Here is a 15,534-nt window from a genome sequence, read left to right on the forward strand (position 1 = left end):
ATACATATATATATATACACACATAGGAAATCTTTGCAAGTAAGCAAATGGATAATACTATAATGTCTAAATTTAATGGGTGAATTATTTCGTACAGGCCATAAAGCTTTATAGTATATATTTTTATTCCAGAAATATATATTATATATATATATTATTTTTATTTTTTTTAAACTAGGACATTATTTTGCTGCTTATTCCTTGTATATATTTGTGACAACAGCTCAGGTCACTGTAACTTGCAGCACCATTTAAGAGATGAGTCATTGTCCACTGGTAAAACTGCAGCTGTGAAGACAGTCACGATTTTCATTTTGGAGGCATAATGTGAGGGATGTTGCGCTTTAATTCTTACAATGTGATTTGAAGTTACTGGCCAAGTCTATTTACTCACTTAAGTCATTTTTACTTGAATTGTATACTTCTTGTTATTTCTATACATGCTTTAAAAGCCTCAGACTGGAATAAAGGCAACAGAAAACATCTGCCCTTCCAAACCAAACTTTTCACACTTTCAACAGACACAGCAGTCCAACTTCTTTTTGTATTATGCTAATGTGTGTTTTTGTGTATTTCTGGTTAAGTTTTTGGGTCTAAATCTGAGGAGAGCATGCAAAGGCCTGAAAATCGTAACTCTGAGATAAGAGCGCTCAGCGCTGATTCAGGGAGATATTACTTTGATCGGAGCACGCTGTGAATAAACACCAGAAGATTACGGATGTTGAAAAAGCATCGGGGCAGGAGACGAGCTGATAAATGACCCGATAAAGTTTGTACATTTTAGAATAATCTGCAGTTAAGATGTCTGTTGATATCATGCTGAAAATAGGCATGGCTATCTAAAATATTTACGCACGGGAACGCACACACGCAGTGACGCAGCGTAACATTCACAATTGTCTGTATCTGAAAAAGAAAGTTACAAAAATGGAAATAAGGAGGTAAAATAGCCTCAAGCACAGCAGCTTATGAATTATGTAATTTAATGTTTCAAAAAGAAACCACAAAGTGGCACTTAAAATCAATGAGATCGTAATGGTTCATAATGGAACAGGCAACAGATGCTTTAATGCACTTGATGGTGATACAAACGGCCCAACCTCACAAATTCATAGTCATGTGCATAAAGTTTGAAGCATAACAATTATGCAGTGAACACATGGTCACTGTCTTTAGACTGAAACAGGATGAAATGACCAGGAATGGATTACGATAAATGGATTTTTAATTTGAATTATAATATTTGGTTGGGATCAAACCCAGAAGTTCAGAGACTGAATTATTATACCTTAATTATACCTAATAATCAACCTTGTATATATACCGATAATTAGTTTTTCGAGGAGAGGATGAGGGTAAGGTTGGAAAAAATTCTTAGGTAAAAAAAACTCCTGAAAATCAGTTTGAGGGGCCAAATATTTGACAGTGGTACATGGTACTAAATATAAAAAAACTCTTCATCTCTGACTTTGTTCAAAGTGTTATTTCAAAGAGTACTTGAATCGATATTGGTCTGCACTTCTCATCAACGTAGCCTAAATGGATTTACTCCACACTGTACAGTTTTGCCACACAGATTTTCATAGTTGGTCAGCAGTTTGCCAAATATCCTACATTACCTCCTAGGGATAATTATGGGTGCAGATGTGAAGTAAATAAATGTTTATGAGATAAACTAATATTTCACAGCACGCATAGGTGAATTTATGTTTACACAGAAGAAAGCTTTGTCTATGCTCTGCCCCAGTACGGTTTGTGCCAAGTCATTAGTCTGGTTGTTTGATGAGAAAGAGGTGAAATGTAGTTGCAATAAATGCTTTAAGAATCTGTACAGCTGAAGAGCGGATGACTATTATTCTGTCAGGACCATTATTGTCAAAGATGATTGACAATTAGCATACAGTTTGGATTGGCGGTATGGTTCTGTTCTGGGCAAGAACTAGAGCAGCAATAACCCTCCTTAAGGTAAACAGAACAGAGCCAACATGAATGTATTGCAGATATCATTAATGTCAATGTTTTAATGTACAACATAATTCGAGAAATTATTCTGATTCAAAGGGAAATCATGCCAAATCTTGACTGACAAGAGGATGAGCTGGGGCTGGAGGGTAAATTACATCCTGAGAAACGCGATAGCTGCTGATAATACTGAAGGAGCTTATATATGACTACAGTGATAGACGTCGTATTCCTATAGGTAGACATGGATCAGCTGAGAGTCAGCTGATGCGAGCTTGACTAACGTGAACAGCCAAAACTAACGTTACGATTGATTTCTGTAGTCCAAAACTGATGATGGCACGGTTTGATCTTTGGTTGACCAATCAGTGGAAAGGGGCGTTTAATTCCCACCCATGTAGAGATAGAATATTCAAGCGGTTTATGCATTTTGGTTTTATTGTGTATTATTTTGTTTTATTTATTGTGTGGCAATATAAAACAAAGTGTGATGGAAAAAAAAATATGAAGAAAAAACCCCCACATGAGATTAGTTTATTTATGCTCATGAGAAAGGTCATATAAATTAAGGTACACAAACCAGACACTGAAACTCCATTTCATTTACCCATTTAGCAAACGGTTTTTATCCAAAACCTATATCCAGCACAAATCAAATGAATCACTTACAGTGAGGAGAACAAGTATTTGATACACTGCCGATTTTGCAGGTTTTCCCACTTGCAAAGCATGTAGAAGTCTGTAATTTTTATCATAGGTACTCTTTAACTGTGAGTGATGGAATCTAAAACAAAAATCCAGAAAATTGCATTATATGATTAAGTAATTAATTTGCATTTTATTGCATGACATAAGTATTTGATCTGAATCAGAAAAGCAGACCTTAATATTTGGTACAGAAACCTTTGTTTGCAATTACAGAGATCATACGTTTCCTGTAGTTCTTGACCAGGTTTGCACACACTGCAGCAGGGATTTTGGCCCACTCCTCCATACAGACCTTCTCCAGATCCTTCTATTGGGTTCAGGTCTGGAGACTGGCTAGGTCACTCCAGGACCTTGAGATGCTTCTTACGGAGCCACTCCTTAGTTGCCCTGGCTGTGTGTTTTGGGTCGTTGTCATGCTGGAAGACCCAGCCACGACCAATCTTCAATGCTCTTACTGAGGGAAGGAGGTTGTTGGCCAAGATCTGGCGATACATGGCCCCATCCATCCTCCGCTCAATACGGTGCAGTCGTCCTGTCCCCTTTGCAGAAAAGCATCCCCAAAGAATGATGTTTCCACCTCCATGCTTCACGGTTGGGATGGTGTTCTTGGGGTTGTAATCATCCTTCTTCCTCCAAACACGGCGAGTGGAGTTTAGACCAAAAAGCTCTATTTTTGTCTCATCAGACCACATGACCTTCTCCCATTCCTCCTCTGGATCATCCAGATGGTCATTGGCAAACTTCAGACGGGCCTGGACATGCGCTGGCTTGAACAGGGGGACCATGGGCCCTATTTTAACGATCTGAAACGCAAGTGTCAAAGCGCAAGTAACTTTGTGGGCGGATCCCGGTGCTGTTGCTATTTTCCTGGCGCAAATCTAAAAGGGGTTGGTCTGAAGTAGCTTCATTATTCATAGGTGTGGTTTGGGCGTAACGTGAAATAAACCAATCAGAGCGTCATCTCACATTCCCTTTAAGAGCAGGTGCGCATGTTGCATGGCGGATTGCTATTATAACGGCGGATTTACCAGGCGCGCACCAGGAGCGGTTCACAGCCGAGGAGACCGACGTTCTTGTCAGGACCGTGAAAGACAGAGAAGTGACGTTGTATGGGGATGGGAGAAACCCACCCAAATCAGCGTCGGTTAAACAGGCGTGGGAGGAAAAAAACAAAAAATTTTACATCTTCATGGACACCACAATGATTTCCCTCATGTGTTAATATTTTTCCTTGTTATAATGTATGATTTGCAAAAATAAAAACTGCTGCATCTGTGTTGATGAGAGAATCAAAGTGTATGCGCGTTGTGCACCCGCTACATTACGGCCAAGCATGCGCGCTTAAAATAGCATTATGAACAACGCGCAACGCGCCACTGACTTTAGACTAGGTTTTTTCTGGTCAGTGGCGCAATTGTTTTATAGAACAGCAAAATAGCATGAGGGAAAGTTTGCGCCGGAACACGCCTCCTCTTTGCGCTGAACCGCCCCGGGGAGCGCAAGTGTATTTCTTAGTTAACCGACGTGTGTCTGTGGAGGGAAAAGTCCGCTTTGCGCGGGTGCAAAATAGGAATGATACATGCGTCAGTGTACAAAGTCATTTGCGCCGGATGCAAGATAGGGCCCCTTGTGTGCGCTGCAGGATTTTAGTCCTTGACGGCGTAGTGTGTTACTAATGGTTTTCTTTGAGACTGTGGTCCCAGCTCTCTTCAGGTCATTGACCAGGTCCTGCCGTGTAGTTCTGGGCTGATCCCTCACCTTCCTCATGATAATTGATGTCACACGAGGTGAGATCTTGCATGGAGCCCCAGACTGAGGGAGATTGACCGTCATCTTGAACTTCTTCCATTTTCTAATGATTGCGCCAACTGTTGTTGCCTTCTCACCAAGCTGCTTGCCTATTATCCTGTAGCCCATCCCAGCCTTGTGCAGGTCTACAATTTTATCCCTGATGTCCTCACACAGCTCTCTGGACTTGGCCATTGTGGAGAGGTTGGAGTCTGTTTGATTGAGTGTGTGGACAGGTGTCTTTTATACAGGTAACAGGTTCAAACAGGTGCAGTTAATACAGGTAATGAGTGGAGAACAGGAGGGCTTCTTAAAGAGAAACTAACAGGTCTGTGAGAGCCGGAATTCTTACTGGTTGATAAGTGATCAAATACTTATGTCATCCAATAAAATGCAAACCAATTACTTAAAAATCATACAATATGATTTTCTGGATTTTTGTTTTAGATTCCGTCACGCACAGTTGAAGAGTACCTATGATAAAAATTACAGACTTCTACATGCTTTGTAAAATCGGCAGTGTATCAAATACTTGTTCTCCCCACTGTATAGCAGTGTCCAGTCTCAACTCAAATCGTGACAGAAGGTTTGCACTTTCACCCCTGTCAGCCTTCTCCACATACTGATGAGGTGCGTGTGACAAGTGTGTTAAGCACTCGATGTGGAGGTTACCTACACACAGTGGTGAATGGCTGCTGACAGTGGTGGCACAGTATTGTGCTCTTGGATTTTGCTCTGGCAGTGTGCAAAGTTCTGGAACACCTGTCAGTCGAGGTCCCTTTCCGTCCTCCCAGATGTACAGCGCCACCTGTAGGAGAGTAATAATGGAATGAAATGCAACACTTTTAAATACAAAGCAATTCTTATTGCTTTAGAGCAAGTAATAATAATAATAATAAACTTTATTTTCTATAAACGTCTCAAAGCGCTTTACAAAAATAAGATCAAATAAAAGAGAAATACAATAACATAAAAGAAATGCATTCATAAAATTTAAATACGTTCAGATATTCAAAACAAAAATAAAAACATGTTATCAAAACAATTCAAGAAGTAAATAGTTTAGAATAAGATAGTTAGAAAGTATATCAAATCAATAAAGCTACACCAAAAAGTATGTTTTGAGGGAAGTATATTAAAGATTATTATAATTTTTTTCTATTTATTTTTGTCATCGTTTACAATCATTTTCTTGGTTTGGCTTATTAAGATTCCCTAATTTCATTTGCCCAGCCCAAGTTTCTCCTCAATTAGCTGTTTATTGATTTGTACACGTAATTAACCAATCACTGCAGCTGTGTCCTAATGGGTCCTGATAGATAAATGCCTGCATTGATGCACAATAGACTGGGAGATTTTGGAGCTGCTTGATGTTTGTAGTGTGTGTTCATGAGAAATGTAAGTTTATTTTCGTTTGTTTTACAGTATATTGTGTATCTTTTGCTTGTATAATTTGAAAACGTTATCCTTATTGAAGTGTTTGTATTTCTGGTTTATCTAAAAACCACACTCAAACTCACATTTATTCCCTGCTCAATTTCTCTGTTCCTACATGCTTCAATGTGTAAATAAAGTGATCAAATGGAACTGTACTCCTGGGGGCTGTTCCAGAAACCAAGATTAGAGTATAAGCCAGGCTTATTTCGGTTAGTCAGGCTTATTTTTGGTAGATTCGGTTTCATAAATCAAACTTAAAAAAGTTCAAACTCAGTTACCCTGGCAACTTATGCTGGGAAACTAGCCTGGTCCAGGGCAGGCTAACTGTCAGGCTAAGCCTCAGTTGTTACACAGATCCTCAACACTGACCGACAAGAACACAATGATATTACCACTGACAGTCTCTAATACCATTATTGGACTTTATAAATACACAGTATACAGAAAATCAACTTAAATAAGGCTACAATATAGACAATATAGACACATATATAAGGCGTTTTAAAGTTTAGGACATGTCATTTTTGTAATAAAGACATTTTAATTAAGGAGTGCCTCGGTTATCAGAGAATTCTTTCTCTACGCTGTCTAGATATAAAATGTATATATATATATAAAATGTACTTTATTATGTCTTTCAATTCAAACACATTTAACAAAATTATACAAATGGACAGTTCCTTTAAAGACATCATATTTTCCCCCAATAAATATTCCTTATTTTTCCTTCTACTTTTTTTTTCTTTTGTGATAATACCAACATATATATATATATATATATATATATATATATATATATATATATATATATATATATATATATATATATAAATAAAACAATAAATAAATATTAATAAAAATATAACATTCACATATATCAAACTCTTATAATGAATGACACATAATTCCCAATAGTTATTCAAGTAATATTATTTAAATATCAAATATTCAATATTAAATAAGTAAAGAAATAACAAATAACTAGAAATAAAAGGGAAGGTTACATAAAAATGTAGTTAATGTAGGCCAATATATAGGCTATTCCTTTATTTTATGGAATATTCTTTGATTTTAGAGTTGCACATATCTTTTCAAAATGTATACATTTGTTCTTAATTTAATGTTATCCTCTCCATAATGTACTTTAGAAACTAAATCTAAACCACTAAACTTAAAACTGGGGATTCTTGCTTTCTCAAAAAAATTATTGCATAAAAAGCTGTAATTCTCAGCATTCTAAATAAGTAGGCTATATATATCATCTTTATAAAGTAGCATAGGTCCTATACCCAAAACTATATTTTGTATCTTTATATATTTAGTTTCTTTAAAAAAATCTTCCCTGAATTAGGCTACTTCTGTTCAATTTCTTTTTTTTTATTAGAAGTATAAAATATATGAGTGTAATGAGCTAGAAGTTCACTGCAACTTATCCAACATCCTAAAGAGAAATTATTATAATTAGAAGATATTTCTAGTGTTATAAAGTATCGCATATTAATTTTCCAAGCAAAATGTATATTTTAGTCAGAATTATTGCGCTCCTATTTGGCGCGCATGCGCGCAGCAGCGCTCGTTCAATATGAAGATTAGCAGCAAAATGGATACATTTGCACTACTTTCTAACATTTACAGATGGAGAATATAACTGTAAAATGTCATTTTTGCACTGAGGAAAAAAAAAACATGTCACAAACGCATAAAACAGCACAAAATATACGCTGTTTGGTGGTGGATCGATTTGATCCACGATCGACCTCTAGGGCTGCTTCAGAAACGCGTGCACACGCAATTATCTAGACTAGATAAACCTGGATCAAATTAGTGAGATTGCGTGAACTTCAATTACCTTTTATGGAACCACTTTAGCCCCAACTTATTTGTTAGGCTCATTCAAGTCCGGTTTTGGAGTTTAATCCCCGCTTTTCTAAGCTTCATTTATGGAACAGCCCCCTGGACTCCATGTTCTAATAGACAGCACTGCTGGGATCAAGCCGGACATCCCTAGTTAATTCCTATCCTCCTTTGCAGGAAGATTTAAAAACACTAAGAGATTCCGCTTGCCTAATCTCAGAGGGCAGAGAGTTCCATAGTTTTGGAGCAAATGAAGGGAAAACCCTATCACCCATAGATCTTAAATGAGTTGGCGGAACAGGTAAAAGACCAGCTTTAGAGGAACAGAGATCACATGTTGGGATGTAGGGGATTAAGAGCTTTGACTGATATTGAGGAGCCAAACCATGCAAATCCTTATAGGTAAGCATGAGCATTTTAAAATCAACACGAAACCTGACAGGGAGCCAGTGTAAGGACTCCAAGATAGGAGTGATGTGATCCCTTGTCCTGGTCCTAGTCAGGATATTGGCGCCAGAATTTTGAACAAACGGTAATTTGTTTAGGGTAGACTTTGAAACCCATCTAGTAGAGCATTGCAATAATCAATGCAGGAAAATACAAAAATGTAAATGAACTTTTCAGCCACCGGAAATTACAACATAGAAACATTGGCAGACTATGTCCTAAGATGCTTTGACAATATTCTGAACACGAGGGTCAAAAGTTAAATTAGCATCAAATATCACCCCCAAATTTTTTTATTTAGTTTGAAACTCTAAAATAGGAGCCATCTACAGCTTTATGGAGCTGGTGGGGTGAACAAAGTAAATTCGAGACTTCCATTTTTTTAAATCTCAGAAATACATTGACAGAAAGGCCACAGCCAAATTATCATCAGGTTTTGAATGTATGTAAATCTGGGTGTTATCTGCGTAAAAAGGAAAGTTAAGACCAAGTGATCTTAAAAGTTGGCAGAGTGGAAAATGGTAGATGCTAAAGAGTAAAGGACCCACAATTGATCCCTGAGAAACGCCAGATTGCATGAATTGTAACCACCCATAGCAACAAACTGCTTTCGATCTGAAAAGTAGGATTCCGAAGCAATTAACAAGTCACTAGTGATCCTAACCAATGCTGTTCCAGAGCTGTGGAGTTTACGGAAGCCAGATTGAAGGGCCTCAAAAAGATTGTTTGCAGTAAGATGAGAGTGCAGTTGAGAAGCAACAATTTGCTCTAAAAGTTTAACAAGGAATGGAAGATTGGAAATAGGATGGAAGTTAAGATTATCAAAGTCCATGTTAGTTTTATTTTGGTACAGGGGTTATGGCAGCAATTTGTAATGCTGCTGGTACAACACCAGTGCAAAGGGGGGTCATTTACAATACTGAATACAACAGGACATAAGGAAGCAAAACATGATTGAAACAGACAAGTTGGTATAGGATCAACTATGGAAGTGAGAGCTTTAATTTGTGAAACCTAATTGCTAAGAGAATGAAAGTCCAGTGTGAAAAAATTTGAGATAGAGAGGCACCAGAAAAATCTGAAATATTTAAAGGAGAAACAGACAAAAGAAGTAGTAGTGATAATAATGGATTTACAAATATACTCAATCTTGGTGCTGAAGAATTCTAGAAACTTATTACAAAGGTGAGTTGAAGCAGGGACATTTGAGAGACTGTTATATTTGGGAAGTTTTTTAATGGAATGAAACAAATGTCTAGGGTTTCTTTGATTATTTACAATTATCTGTGAAAAATAATCAGACCTGACCGATACAATCTCAGCCTTATATTCTAGTAAGTGGTCTTTCCAGGCCTGGTTATGAACAGTCCAGCCACCTACGCTCCATTTTACGACAAAATGCCTTCATTGCACCGCAGGTCATCATTATACCAGGGAGCAGAACGTACAAAGGAAACAGATCGTGATTTTAAAGGAATAAATGAGTTCAGGCCAGTCAAGAGAACAGAATTTAACATAAAAAATGTGTTCTCCAGTGCATCGGATGGAGAAAAACAACTTAAGGAAGTCAATAAAATCAGAGGGCTCAATAAATCTCAGTTTGCTATAGTTAATGATGCAAGAAAAGGAAATGTATATGTCAGGCAGTTCCGTATTAAAAAATATAGCCAGATGATCAGACAGCCCTAAATCAGAGGTGGACAACGGAGACACAATTGAACCATTCGAAACCATTCGGCCTGCAGACTGTAGCTATAGCAGTAGTTAGGGGCGCAGAGACACTCAGAACAAGACATTCGTATGAGTTAAACTGAGGAACAGCCACGGGACTCTGGATTGTTTTGTTGGTTATACAACACAATGATACCCCCACCTCTACCAGGAGATCAGATAATTCGTAGCCGGCCGGAGTAAGTTCATTAAAAAAGATTATTATCGGACTCTTTGTGCCATGTTTCAGTTTAGCACACATGGTCCAGTTTTTCTTCTGTAATATTTAATATTTAAACTATGTTACAATTTGCTCCAAACCTGAATTAATTTCTTTCTTCTGTAGAACACAAAAGAAGATGTTTTGACTGTTTTTGTTTATATGAAAGTCCAAAACAACATGTGACCCCATCAAAACACTTCAAGTTTTTAAAGTTTTTTCCCTGTTGTGACAGCATTAACTAACTAACAGCACTGAGTGCTCAAATATTCCCACTACTGATTTTTTTCAAGAAATTAGAATATGTATTGAGCAAGGATGCATTAAATTGATCAAAATATTTATATTTCCTGGTCTTTTGAACTCTCTATTCATCACACAGCACAACTATTTTCAACATTGAGAGTAATAAGAAATGTTTCTTGAGCAGCAAATCAGCATTTTAGAATGATTTCTGAAGGATCATGTGACACTGAAGACTGGAGTAATGATGCTGTAAATTCAGCTTTGTAATCACAGGAATAAATGACTTTTTTATTTTTAAATATATTAAAACAGAAAAACAGTTTAAATTATAATAATATATCACAACATTACTGTAATTTTGATTTTAAAAAATGCAGCCTTGGTCAGCATAAGAGACTTTGAGCGATAGTGCAGGTATAAAGTCTGCTAAAAGTTAATATTGTTGCAGTGTTCGTTTTGTTTCTAGAGTGATGGTTTTCCACTGTTTTAGTGCACTGTTTTTCTTAATGGACACTTTAATGTAATCTAAAATTAAAATGATACAACATTTTAAATAGTAATATCAAGTGAGCCCATAGTCCTCTCAAAATATACACCTTAAACATTCTTACCTCATGTTTTAGATCTATGGTGAAGTCTGATTTTAAAGGCTCATCTTCCATTTTGCTTGTCAACCTAAAATGTGAAATCACTGTAAAATTAGTGAACTACAATGCAAATTACACAAAATACCTTCTCAAACACAACATTTCTAATGACAAAATGGTAATACCATGTAATATATGAAGATGAACATTTTTCAGTACCATAGTATAAATCAAACTACCTGATATAATCTAAGATATAATCACTATAACAATGCAAATAATCCAGCTTTGAAAAACCTTTCAGAAAAATAGCATGAATAATAAAATGGAATAGTTTTTAGAATTTAACTTAAACCTAATCTATAAAAACATCATACTGGAAGACTTGATCCCTGGATTTGCTTTGTGACAGTTAGTCAGTTCAGCTGAGGGCAGCATTCAAACCTGTTGACAAGAGGGATACTAAGCGCCCATCCTGCAGAGAAGTCTGGGTACTCGAAAGCCACTGGGTTCTCAGAAAAGGCATAATGGTGGATGATGGTGGAGTCTTCATCATGCAGTGCCTTGCCAAGAAACCACTCCTGAGGGCAAAAGTGGAGATTAATGACACTGTGATGGTCATCTCAGGCTAAATCACACCTTAACAGCTGCCACTAGTTCATATGACACTGGGCATTACAGTCTCAAACTTGTTTTTAACTAACTTTTCATTCTGTTTTCACAGTCAATCCTGCACTGTACATATTGCCATAGGTTAAATAATAATAATAATAATAATAATGACAAAAGCAAACAAATGTAACACATTTATTCCAAGATAAGTTCTTACTCGTATTGTCATGTTGAATGTCATGTTGCACTGTACAAGCGACTCATCATAATGTAGTTTACATTATGGTGTTATTGTGAAAAGGGTCAGGTGAACAGACTTGTGACAAGTCACTTGTTTACTATGGCAGCTGTAAATGGCTTCCGCTGTCAAATTTCATTAATATGAAAATTGTAAAAAACTGTAAGAGAGAAATGGTCAAAATGTATATGTGCGAGTGAGGGTGAGTAATTACTGACAGAATTTTCATTTTTGGGTGAACTAACCCTTTAAGGTTTCATTCATAATAGAAGTAGGTGGCGCCAATTCAAAATATATTGGTCATTTATTTAAACAGCATCAGAGACTGACACCAAAGAGAAGAAATTGTTGAATAAAGTCGTTATTTTTGGATTTTTTTTCCCTCACAAAAAGTATTCCTGCGACCACTTTTGATTTCATCAAAAATATCATTTTTGTTCCGGAGATGAATGAAGGTCTTACTGATTTGAAACGACATGAGGGTAATTAATGGCAGAAATTAAATTGTTGGGTGAACTAATCCTTTAACACTAGAACGGCCACGACGGTCATTTTGACCGTTTTGAATTTTATATCTGCAATAACTTTGTTGAAAAAATAAATAAAATCCTGCTGGTACCTGACTTTTCCTAAAAGTGTCTGTATTTTCATTTAAAATGTGTTTTATATAAATAACACATAAGGCAAAAAAAAACAAATGAACATATTTACCTATTTCGGCCATAGACGGTCATATTGACCGCACTGAATTTCGCGGTATTCTTTTGTTACATTTCTCGCGGTTGACCTTTGTCTATTAGGAAATAATCAGAAGATTCAATTGCAAAATGACAGATATGTTTATTGAGAGCTGGTCAGATGCTGGGAGAGTTAAGGTGTGTAAATGTCCGGTATGAAGCCCTTGGCAGCACAGGGACGCTGCGTGAAGAACCAGGAGTGCTGAACACGGGATGACACATGGAAAACGGATACAGGCAGGGAACAAACACGCAGGAAAAATCCACAACGATCTGACAAAGACTAGGCGACAACAGTAACACTAAAAATGGTCGAATCGCTGATCAGTTGCAGCTGGCGGCGCGTTGATCAGAGCGGGCGTGCTGATCAGCTGCAATGATCAGCGGCCACGCACACACGCACGCACACACACACAACAAGACGAGAAAGGAGACAGCGAATTCATAAACCGTGACATTGTCTCTCTCACTGTCAAAATAATATCTAAATAAGATACTTTTAGTTGTTATTATCTTGTTCTGAGTTATGTTGAATGGATAGGCCTATGGAAATATAGCTATCTGTTGTGAATATGCGATAATTACGGGCTACTGATATTATTATTTATAAATGTATAATTAAACTTTTTTAAATGTACAGTTTGGTGTTGTTTTGTTTTTAAAAGATATCCTAATACAATAAATGCATTAATCTCTCAATTGGGTATTCATCATTAAAGATATAGAGTTTGCAATCTCAAAATGACCGCTTGTGGCAGTTCTAGTAGTTATGGAATTCTGGCACTTCTAGTGTTAAAGGGGTCATATAATGGTACATGCACTATAAGTTAATTGTACTGAAATGTGTGTTGGCAGTGCGTGTACACAACCATCATATAATGATAAAAATCCATCCAGTGTTTTTGTTTTAATCTCCTTATACATTTTCCCCTGCCTCAAATCGAGCCGTTCGACCGTGTGACGTCACACTGTCGGACGCCCCTCCCACGATTGTTGATTGACAGCAGTGTTTCAACACAGACCCGTACTGAGCGAGCTGTCATCATAGTCCGTCATTGTTGATACGCTGGAGCAGAATGGCGTCTAAGCGATTGTGGCGTTCTGTTCTTGGGTGTAATAACGAACACAGCAGTCATTTTGTTCCTAAATCCGAACCGCTGAAGACGCAGTGGCTGAGTTTTGTTTTCGAAGGGAATATTCCCCACGATCAACGTCAATGCTTTCATGTTTGCGCGAATACTTTCTCACCAGACTGCTTATAAACGAGGGTCAGTATGAGCTGATTTTGCTAAGAAGCTGCTCCTGAAAAAAGAATCGGTAGCAACTATTTATGTTCCCTCTTCACCTCCAGAAGAAGTAAGTGTAAAGTTTTATTAACCTTTATATTAATCTTTGCAAATCGCGAAAAAAAGTTTTTCATGACCATTAGTTGTAACGTCAATCTGTCAATGAACTGACGTATACATCAGTAAACACATAGCGTTCGTACATCTCACTAAGTTACTCTACCCTGCCAGTGCATACAAAAATAGATCAAAGTGACATTACGCTAACCAACCATTCAGAAACGTCCTGTTCGAGCCTTAATTGTGACAAGATGGCCGTCATCTTGTTCCGGTCCGACTCCGGTTCAAACTGATACGATTGCACAGATGTGTCCTCAGAGACTCCCGCTGCCATTCTTACTCCAAAATATACCCTCAACTGTTGTCAAGGCAACACTCCACGTGCGTTGTATCAAAACGCCCGCAGAACAGAGGGGCGGAGTGAGCGAAGCTCATTATCATTTAAAGGCATATGCACTGAAACGGCGTGCTGAAAACAGAGCTGTTTTTGACCAGGTAAAATTAGTGTTCTCTTTCATAGGTTCACTCAACGCTGCGGAAAGCGCAGTGGGATATCCTCTGGATGTGCCGATTGCCTGAAGCCCTATAGAATCACGCCAATTCATTGGCTGATGGCGCTCGCGCAAAGCTGGCTCCGCCCCGACGCTCTTACGTCGTAGCATGATGAACGCGCGCGCGCCATCCTCTCCTCAGATTTCTCTGCCTTTACGAAGCGGTCACATCTTGCCCTTCGTTCGGTTTTTCTGAGCCCGAATTCTTCAAATTCAACTTCAGCTTTCGTCTCGACACTTCAGCGACTGGTATAACTGGAACTCTGTTCTCCTTACAGTGAAGTGTCATGGATTATCGACGCTGCTCTCCGCCATGCGTTCGTTTTATCTCGAACGACGACCCTCACAGTAAGTGTGTTAAATGTATGGGTTTTTCGCATGCGCGTGAGGCTGTATTAGGATTGTCAAAATGTACATTTTGTGACAATCTCCTTCTCAAAACCCTCCGCACTAGACTCGCGGTTTTTGAGAAGGAGTCATCCGTTCCCCCCCGTTGCGCTCCCGAGACTGCTGAGGCCTCTCGTGGATCCGCGGCCTGGGGCTCGGATGTTGAGCTCGAGGATATTGAGTACGAGCAGACGGGTCTCGCCCTTTCTCTCCCTCCCTCTCCCGAACACGCACGTGGCGCGGTTGAATTCGCGCATGATTATTTATGCCCCAGCCCGGGAGCCCGCGAATCGGTTTCTTTCGGTCTGGATGACGTGATTTACACTGCAGCCTCCGACTCCGAGGATTTCGGGCCTGCTTTGGCTGATGACGTTATCCCGCCTAGCGGCCAGGACGCACGGCCTACTCCGGCCTACACTGAGCTTATTGACGTGCTGTCGCGCGCTACAGAGAAGCTCTCTATTGACTGGCCTGATGAGCCCCGCGAGTCTCAATCGCCCAAACTCGACGAGAGGTTCCTACGTGGCCCTAATTCTAGGCCAGAGCGAAGAAAGCTGCCCTTTTTCAGCGATCTGCATCACGAGATCTCCAGATCCTGGAAGCAGCCTTTCTCCGCACGCCTAACTAATGCGGCAGCCGCTGACTTCACCAACCTTGTGGGTTTTGTGGAGCAGGGTTATTCCGCTATTCCAGCGGTCGAGGAC

The 15,534-nt window shown here is 38.6% G+C and overlaps 1 protein-coding gene across 1 annotated transcript in view; it reads right to left on the reverse strand.

The window, feature by feature from the left end:
- b3glcta (beta 3-glucosyltransferase a) overlaps positions 1–15,534 on the reverse strand; it is a 106,409-nt gene that overhangs the window by 23,979 nt on the left and 66,896 nt on the right. Inside the window, exons 7-9 of the mRNA XM_056271964.1 lie at positions 11,404–11,540; positions 10,984–11,047; positions 5,135–5,266 (exon numbers count right to left, since the gene is read on the reverse strand). Coding sequence (XP_056127939.1) covers positions 5,135–5,266; positions 10,984–11,047; positions 11,404–11,540 — 333 coding nt within the window. The remainder of the gene's footprint in view (positions 1–5,134; positions 5,267–10,983; positions 11,048–11,403; positions 11,541–15,534) is intronic.

Source organism: Rhinichthys klamathensis, unplaced genomic scaffold (assembly GCF_029890125.1).
Source record: "Rhinichthys klamathensis goyatoka isolate OS25496 unplaced genomic scaffold, OSU_Roscu_1.1 h1tg000329l_1, whole genome shotgun sequence".
NCBI lineage: Eukaryota > Metazoa > Chordata > Actinopteri > Cypriniformes > Leuciscidae > Rhinichthys > Rhinichthys klamathensis.